This window comes from Neolamprologus multifasciatus, chromosome 8, assembly GCF_963576455.1.
Source record: "Neolamprologus multifasciatus chromosome 8, fNeoMul1.2, whole genome shotgun sequence".
NCBI lineage: Eukaryota > Metazoa > Chordata > Actinopteri > Cichliformes > Cichlidae > Neolamprologus > Neolamprologus multifasciatus.
In genome coordinates, this window is record NC_140446.1 from 287501 (window position 1) to 297500 (window position 10000).

The 10000-nt window shown below is 51.1% G+C and overlaps 1 protein-coding gene across 2 annotated transcripts in view; it reads left to right on the forward strand.

Moving 5' to 3' along the window:
* The window catches only part of ankfn1a (ankyrin repeat and fibronectin type III domain containing 1a), an 85352-nt gene that overhangs the window by 36693 nt on the left and 38659 nt on the right, over nucleotides 1-10000 (forward strand). Inside the window, exon 8 of one of the 2 annotated variants that reach the window (XM_085169898.1) lies at nucleotides 3915-4113. In XM_085169898.1, coding sequence (XP_085026024.1) covers nucleotides 3915-4113 — 199 coding nt within the window. The remainder of the gene's footprint in view (nucleotides 1-3914; nucleotides 4114-10000) is intronic. The other variant, XM_085169899.1, reaches the window with a different exon arrangement.

Consider the following 10000-nt stretch of genomic DNA (forward strand, 5'->3'; position numbering starts at 1 on the left):
CAGCTGAGGAGGTTCGGGCATCTGACAAGGATGCCTCCTGGGCGCCTCCTGGGTGAGGTGTTCCGGGCATGTCCCACCGGGAGGAGGCCCCGGGGCAGACCCAGGACACGCTGGAGAGATTACATCTCTCGGCTGGCCTGGGAACGCCTTGGTGTTCCCCCGGATAAGCTGGAGGAGGTGGCTGGGGAGAGGGAGGTCTGGGCCTCTCTGCTTAGGCTGCTGCCCCCGCGACCCGGTCCCGGATAAAGCGGATGAAGATGGATGGATGGATGTTTTCAGACTTGATGTTGCATAGTTTGTCCACCAGGGGGCGCTCTGCAGCTTCCCTGTTGGCTACACAAATTTTTGGAATGCCAGGAAATCGACCAGCTGACCTGAACAGTGGGGAATGGTGTAAGCAAGTAAATAATAGAGCTACTCATAATAAATGTTCAGGGAATCTGTTTGTTTCCTGTCTGAAAGTAAACATTATTGTCTGATTTCCAGTATCAGTCAGGCCCCATTAAAGGCTCAGCATAAACTCAGCCCACAGCTCTGCTTCAGTCCTAAGCTGAGGTGAAGCGTAGCAGACCGCCGCCTGAGGCACCATCCACCTGTCAGTCAAAGAGGCCCCGCCCCTAATGTTGCAAACTTTGAACCTGAATATAATTTAAACAGGTGAGTTATAAAAACATGCTCCCCTCTGCATTTGTTTTGAAAGAGGAAACATTTTGTCGTTTTACAAACAAGAATAGAAGTGTAAATAAAAAGTAGAGGATCAGTAACAGAGCCCTGTGGAACTCCATGACCTTTAAAAATACGCTCAGTGACGACCTCTCTGGTTTCTGTTAGTCTGCTGGGTGGATACTGGATACCAGTCACAGCAGATGGCCCCGCCCCTCCCTGAGCCTGGTTCTGCTGGAGGTTTCTTCCCGTTAAAAGGGAGTTTTTCCTTCCCACTGTCACCAAAGGTCATATGATTGTTGTCTGTATGTATTATTGTAGGGTCTACCTTACAATATAAAGCACCTTGAGGCGACTGTGGTTGTGATTTTTTGCTGTATAAATAAATTGAATTGAATCCTGGTTTAAAATGCTCCGATGCTCATTATGTCCTGTTTGTGAACAGCTGCTTTCAGCACATTACTGTAAGCAGATAATTCAGCTGCACATTTATTCTTAACCCCACAGGAGATTTGTTTCTTCTCCTGCTGGTGAAGCAGCTCCATGTCACACTACGCTGTGTTCTGTTAGTGATACATAACTAAAGTGAGTCTCCCCCCTGCAGGGGCATGAAGGGGGAGACCAGAATGGGCTGTAAATGTGTGACTCTGCTACTCACCTGAGTGAGAAATGGTACCACGCTGTCCACAGGAGAGCCTGGTGACACTGGGTTTGTTAGGATGGGCGCTTGTACTGGTTTGTATCTCCTGCTCCTGAGTGATTTCTGTGCTTCCCACATCCTGATGAAAGTTGCCGTCACACTGAATCGTGTTAAATACGTGATGCCTCTGTTTCCCCACAGTTTAGCGTTCAGCTCGTCATGTTTTAGAGGCTTTAAAATGAGAGTTTTAATCCAGTCTCCCTTCCTTTGTGCTCGAGGCTGCAGGATCAAATCATGAGTCATTTTGCTAACAGCAGGTTTTTATGGCGAATTCATTAGCGGACTGATTACCTGCTATTCTAAACGACCGTCCTCGCCATCCTGCGAGCAAATTAAGCTGTGGTTTCAGATACAGAGGCGCCGAAGCCCATTTTCCCTCTGATGTGATGATTGTGACACACACGGTGCGGAGTAAGTGAGCCAATCAGCCACAGCGTGGCGGCGAGGTCTTACTGGACCACGATGGTTGGGCAAAGCGGCAGCTTTCATTGGGTACCAGCCGCCTCGCTGCAGGTGTGGAGAAGAGTCAGGCAGGAATAAGAGCAAAGCTTGTGACGAGGCGACGCTGAGCTTCAATATGCATCAAGCGGCGGACAGAGCGCGCCGACGTCACGCATCATTATGATGATAACGACTGTGTCACAGCAAACATCTGTCTGCAGCTGGAGGCGTCATGCACATGGGCTGGTGTTGCTTCCTCTTTTACATCATTTACTAACCAGCCACTTCATTAGGTACACCTGCTCAAACAAATATCAGCCAATCACAAGGCAGCATCAGTCTCTGAATCAGGGACCACAGCACGACTGGGATTTTCCCACCAACCACCTCAGGGAGCAGCAGCACGGTCAGAGGTCAGAGGTCACTCCTGTCAGTGAGAACAGGAAGCTGAGCCTACGATTCACACAGACTCACAAACCCGGACACGGAAGGTGCAGAAACACTTCCTGGTCCGATGAGTGTCGGCTGGTCGAGATTGGTAGCACGGATCCATCCTGCCCGTGTCAGTGGTTGCTGCTGACCAGGTCTGTCGACCGCGGCGTCTTCAGCAGGAGCTCATCTCTGCTAGAGCATGACGACGAGTCCACGGCCCTCAGACGGCCTCCACAGTCACGGGTCCAACAGGGCAGCTCTGGGAGGTGGAGGAACGGGACTGTCCTCATGGATGCAGCCAACAAATCTGCAGCTGATGTCGCGATGATGTCACGATGATGTCATGTTCCAGTACTGTGTTGAATCTGTGAGTTAAAGCAGCTCTGAATATATTTAAAAATGTTGTTTTTTTGCGTGCAGACAGCAAAGTGATGCAAAAGAAAAAAAGGCAAAAGCACAAACAGGTAAACGCCGAGTTTCTGGGCCTGAGCTGAGCCTGAGCTGAGCCTGAGCCTGGGTTGAGCCTGAGCTGAGCCTGAGCCTGAGCTGAGCCTGGGTTGACCCTGAGCTGAGCCTGAGCCTGGGTTGAGCTTGAGCTGAGCCTGAGCCTGAGCTGAGCCTGGGTTGAGCCTGAGCTGAGCCTGAGCCTGGGTTGAGCTTGAGCTGAGCCTGAGCTGAGCCTGAGCCTGGGTTGAGCCTGAGCTGAGCCTGAGCTGAGGCTGAGCTGAGCCTGAGCCTGAGCCTGAGCCTGAGCCTGAGCTGAGCCTGAGCCTGAGCCTGAGCCTGGGCCTGAGCCTGAGCCTGGGCTGAGCCTGAGCCTGAGCCTGAGCCTGAGCCTGAGCTGAGCCTGAGCCTGAGCCTGAGCCTGGGGCTGAGCCTGAGCTGAGCCTGGGCTGAGCCTGGGCTGAGCCTGAGCTGGGCTGAGCCTGCTGCTCCAACCCTGACAGGACTCAGCGTGTTCCTCTTGTTCCATTGAGGCTGAGCGGCGAGAGCAGTTTTCCTCCTTTAGTTCCCTGCAGGAGCCGTTTGACAGTCTCCTCGTTTCAGTGACATGTTGAACTTATCCCGGCGTAATGCGGAGAGCGAGCGAGGGCTGGAGGCGACGGGAAGCCGTTTAGCTGCCTGATCAAAAACTGAATGGATTTTTTTGACAGTGCGACGGCTGAAGGGGCTTCAAGCAGAGCGCGAGCACTGAGAGGTCGAAACTTTATACATGCTGCTTTTATAAAGGCTGAATATTCATTAGCACAATCACGACTCTTTATGCTTCCTGATCAGCTCACACACACTTCAGCTCCTCCTGGCTCATGTGTGGGAAATATAACAGTTATTTTAATTAATTTAATCATGTTTGAGACTTAATGGAAGAGTCTGTGTATTATTTTCACCTGAGATAAACAAACGTGTTTATTGCCTCTGTTTTGGCGCGTGCTGTAAAACTGTGGACGTCCTCGGAGGCTCCGATTGGTGGTTTTGGCAGCTGCTAGTCTGTCAGCATTACTGATGTAAAGGATCCTCCAGCTGTGATGGAAGTAAGCAGTGGTTGCTCAGCATAACTCTGGTTCTGTGAGGATGTCAAAGCTCATCCTGTAATAACATTTGATGACACACTGTGATCCCTGTTTGTCTGTATCCGACGCTTTATCCCAACAGCTAACGTCGATCTTTTCCATCCCAGCAGACGCCTCCCGGGTGTTATGACGCAGCAGATGCAGAACCTACAGTTGTCCCAGACCAGGAAGTGCCCCGGTGGGCCGGCCTCCCCCAATGCCGCCAAGCGCCTCTACAGGAACCTGTCGGAGAAGCTGCGAGGAAGCACCTCCTCCTTCGAAGATGCCTACTTCTTTGGCAAGACGGATCGGCTCCGTAAAGCCTCGGTGAGTTCAGGCGCGCCTCGGTCACCTCGGTCAAACGGCAGGTTTGTTTTCACTGCAGCACAGACGCTGGATATGAATCCTGCACAAAGAGCCGCACGAGGCCGATGTTACTCTGACAGTTCATCGCTCAAAAATCCATTTAAGCTAACAGTAAATGGCCTGTATTTGTACAGCGCTTCACACATCCAGTCATTCACACGTTCACACACAGGTGATGGCAGCTACATGTAGCCACAGCCGCCCTGGGGCGCACTGACTAATGCGTCCTCTTAGTCAGCCTCCAGCTTTAATTTGTGTCCTAATTAGCAGAAACTCATCCAGTCGTCATCGATGCTGCAAACAGGAAGTCTCTTTACGTCTCGGGATTAGTGTGAAAGTCAGCAGTGAAACTATCTTGTCACCACATCGCGGAGTCTGTTTGCAGACGTGCTTCACGCTCACACAGCAAACAAGCTTCAGCTGGAAACTGTTTCTGAATGAAACACTGACATACGGCACAAAGACATGAATAAAGGTGTTTTAATCATCATCACAATGTGTTCAGTTTCATTTACATGGCACCGAGTTACACACAGGTGTCACAGCGCTGTTACACTACAGTAACACACAGGTGTCACAGCGCTGTTACACTACAGCAGCACACAGGTGTCACAGCGCTGTTACACTACAGCAGCACAGGTGTCACAGCGCTGTTACACTACAGCAGCACAGGTGTCACAGCGCTGTTACACTACAGCAGCACAGGTGTCACAGCGCTGTTACACTACAGTAACACACAGGTGTCACAGCGCTGTTACACTACAGTAACACACAGGTGTCACAGCGCTGTTACACTACAGTAACACACAGGTGTCACAGCGCTGTTACACTACAGTAACACACAGGTGTCACAGCGCTGTTACACTACAGTAACACACAGGTGTCACAGGGCTGTTACACTACAGCAGCACAGGTGTCACAGCGCTGTTACACTACAGCAGCACAGGTGTCACAGCGCTGTTACACTACAGCAGCACAGGTGTCACAGCGCTGTTACACTACAGTAACACACAGGTGTCACAGCGCTGTTACACTACAGTAACACACAGGTGTCACAGCGCTGTTACACTACAGCAGCACAGGTGTCACAGCGCTGTTACACTACAGCAGCACAGGTGTCACAGCGCTGTTACACTACAGTAACACACAGGTGTCACAGCGCTGTTACACTACAGTAACACACAGGTGTCACAGCGCTGTTACACTACAGCAGCACACAGGTGTCACAGCGCTGTTACACTACAGCAGCACACAGGTGTCACAGCGCTGTTACACTACAGTAACACACAGGTGTCACAGCGCTGTTACACTACAGTAACACACAGGTGTCACAGCGCTGTTACACTACAGTAACACACAGGTGTCACAGCGCTGTTACACTACAGTAACACACAGGTGTCACAGCGCTGTTACACTACAGTAACACACAGGTGTCACAGCGCTGTTACACTACAGTAACACACAGGTGTCACAGCGCTGTTACACTACAGCAGCACAGGTGTCACAGCGCTGTTACACTACAGCAGCACAGGTGTCACAGCGCTGTTACACTACAGCAGCACAGGTGTCACAGCGCTGTTACACTACAGCAGCACACAGGTGTCACAGCGCTGTTACACTACAGCAGCACAGGTGTCACAGCGCTGTTACACTACAGCAGCACAGGTGTCACAGCGCTGTTACACTACAGCAGCACACAGGTGTCACAGCGCTGTTACACTACAGTAACACACAGGTGTCACAGCGCTGTTACACTACAGTAACACACAGGTGTCACAGCGCTGTTACACTACAGTAACACACAGGTGTCACAGCGCTGTTACACTACAGTAACACACAGGTGTCACAGCGCTGTTACACTACAGTAACACACAGGTGTCACAGCGCTGTTACACTACAGCAGCACAGGTGTCACAGCGCTGTTACACTACAGTAACACACAGGTGTCACAGCGCTGTTACACTACAGTAACACACAGGTGTCACAGCGCTGTTACACTACAGCAGCACACAGGTGTCACAGCGCTGTTACACTACAGTAACACACAGGTGTCACAGCGCTGTTACACTACAGTAACACACAGGTGTCACAGCGCTGTTACACTACAGTAACACACAGGTGTCACAGCGCTGTTACACTACAGTAACACACAGGTGTCACAGCGCTGTTACACTACAGCAGCACAGGTGTCACAGCGCTGTTACACTACAGTAACACACAGGTGTCACAGCGCTGTTACACTACAGCAGCACAGGTGTCACAGCGCTGTTACACTACAGCAGCACACAGGTGTCACAGCGCTGTTACACTACAGTAACACACAGGTGTCACAGCGCTGTTACACTACAGTAACACACAGGTGTCACAGCGCTGTTACACTACAGTAACACACAGGTGTCACAGCGCTGTTACACTACAGCAACACACAGGTGTCACAGCGCTGTTACACTACAGTAACACACAGGTGTCACAGCGCTGTTACACTACAGTAACACACAGGTGTCACAGCGCTGTTACACTACAGTAACACACAGGTGTCACAGCGCTGTTACACTACAGTAACACACAGGTGTCACAGCGCTGTTACACTACAGTAACACACAGGTGTCACAGCGCTGTTACACTACAGCAGCACAGGTGTCACAGCGCTGTTACACTACAGTAACACACAGGTGTCACAGCGCTGTTACACTACAGTAACACACAGGTGTCACAGCGCTGTTACACTACAGTAACACACAGGTGTCACAGCGCTGTTACACTACAGTAACACACAGGTGTCACAGCGCTGTTACACTACAGTAACACACAGGTGTCACAGCGCTGTTACACTACAGTAACACACAGGTGCCACAGCGCTGTTACACTACAGTAACACACAGGTGTCACAGCGCTGTTACACTACAGCAGCACAGGTGTCACAGCGCTGTTACACTACAGTAACACACAGGTGTCACAGCGCTGTTACACTACAGCAGCACAGGTGTCACAGCGCTGTTACACTACAGCAGCACACAGGTGTCACAGCGCTGTTACACTACAGCAGCACACAGGTGTCACAGCGCTGTTACACTACAGCAACACACAGGTGTCACAGCGCTGTTACACTACAGTAACACACAGGTGTCACAGCGCTGTTACACTACAGTAACACACAGGTGTCACAGCGCTGTTACACTACAGCAGCACAGGTGTCACAGCGCTGTTACACTACAGCAGCACACAGGTGTCACAGCGCTGTTACACTACAGTAACACACAGGTGTCACAGCGCTGTTACACTACAGCAGCACAGGTGTCACAGCGCTGTTACACTACAGCAACACACAGGTGTCACAGCGCTGTTACACTACAGTAACACACAGGTGTCACAGCGCTGTTACACTACAGCAGCACAGGTGTCACAGCGCTGTTACACTACAGCAGCACACAGGTGTCACAGCGCTGTTACACTACAGTAACAAACAGGTGTCACAGCGCTGTTACACTACAGCAGCACAGGTGTCACAGCGCTGTTACACTACAGTAACACACAGGTGTCACAGCGCTGTTACACTACAGTAACACACAGGTGCCACAGCGCTGTTACACTACAGCAGCACAGGTGTCACAGCGCTGTTACACTACAGCAGCACAGGTGTCACAGCGCTGTTACACTACAGCAGCACACAGGTGTCACAGCGCTGTTACACTACAGTAACACACAGGTGTCACAGCGCTGTTACACTACAGCAACACACAGGTGTCACAGCGCTGTTACACTACAGCAACACACAGGTGTCACAGCGCTGTTACACTACAGCAACACACAGGTGTCACAGCGCTGTTACACTACAGTAACACACAGGTGTCACAGCGCTGTTACACTACAGCAGCACAGGTGTCACAGCGCTGTTACACTACAGCAGCACACAGGTGTCACAGCGCTGTTACACTACAGCAGCACAGGTGTCACAGCGCTGTTACACTACAGCAGCACAGGTGTCACAGCGCTGTTACACTACAGTAACACACAGGTGTCACAGCGCTGTTACACTACAGTAACACACAGGTGTCACAGCGCTGTTACACTACAGTAACACACAGGTGTCACAGCGCTGTTACACTACAGCAGCACACAGGTGTCACAGCGCTGTTACACTACAGTAACACACAGGTGTCACAGCGCTGTTACACTACAGTAACACACAGGTGTCACAGCGCTGTTACACTACAGTAACACACAGGTGTCACAGCGCTGTTACACTACAGTAACACACAGGTGTCACAGCGCTGTTACACTACAGTAACACACAGGTGTCACAGCGCTGTTACACTACAGCAGCACAGGTGTCACAGCGCTGTTACACTACAGTAACACACAGGTGTCACAGCGCTGTTACACTACAGTAACACACAGGTGCCACAGCGCTGTTACACTACAGTAACACACAGGTGTCACAGCGCTGTTACACTACAGTAACACACAGGTGTCACAGCGCTGTTACACTACAGCAGCACAGGTGTCACAGCGCTGTTACACTACAGTAACACACAGGTGTCACAGCGCTGTTACACTACAGCAGCACAGGTGTCACAGCGCTGTTACACTACAGCAGCACACAGGTGTCACAGCGCTGTTACACTACAGCAGCACACAGGTGTCACAGCGCTGTTACACTACAGCAACACACAGGTGTCACAGCGCTGTTACACTACAGTAACACACAGGTGTCACAGCGCTGTTACACTACAGTAACACACAGGTGTCACAGCGCTGTTACACTACAGCAGCACAGGTGTCACAGCGCTGTTACACTACAGCAGCACACAGGTGTCACAGCGCTGTTACACTACAGTAACACACAGGTGTCACAGCGCTGTTACACTACAGCAGCACACAGGTGTCACAGCGCTGTTACACTACAGTAACACACAGGTGTCACAGCGCTGTTACACTACAGCAACACACAGGTGTCACAGCGCTGTTACACTACAGCAACACACAGGTGTCACAGCGCTGTTACACTACAGCAACACACAGGTGTCACAGCGCTGTTACACTACAGTAACACACAGGTGTCACAGCGCTGTTACACTACAGCAGCACAGGTGTCACAGCGCTGTTACACTACAGCAGCACAGGTGTCACAGCGCTGTTACACTACAGCAGCACACAGGTGTCACAGCGCTGTTACACTACAGCAGCACAGGTGTCACAGCGCTGTTACACTACAGCAGCACAGGTGTCACAGCGCTGTTACACTACAGTAACACACAGGTGTCACAGCGCTGTTACACTACAGTAACACACAGGTGTCACAGCGCTGTTACACTACAGTAACACACAGGTGTCACAGCGCTGTTACACTACAGCAGCACACAGGTGTCACAGCGCTGTTACACTACAGTAACACACAGGTGTCACAGCGCTGTTACACTACAGTAACACACAGGTGTCACAGCGCTGTTACACTACAGTAACACACAGGTGTCACAGCGCTGTTACACTACAGTAACACACAGGTGTCACAGCGCTGTTACACTACAGTAACACACAGGTGTCACAGCGCTGTTACACTACAGCAGCACAGGTGTCACAGCGCTGTTACACTACAGTAACACACAGGTGTCACAGCGCTGTTACACTACAGTAACACACAGGTGTCACAGCGCTGTTACACTACAGCAGCACACAGGTGTCACAGCGCTGTTACACTACAGCAGCACAGGTGTCACAGCGCTGTTACACTACAGTAACACACAGGTGTCACAGCGCTGTTACACTACAGTAACACACAGGTGTCACAGCGCTGTTACACTACAGTAACACACAGGTGTCACAGCGCTGTTACACTACAGTAACACAC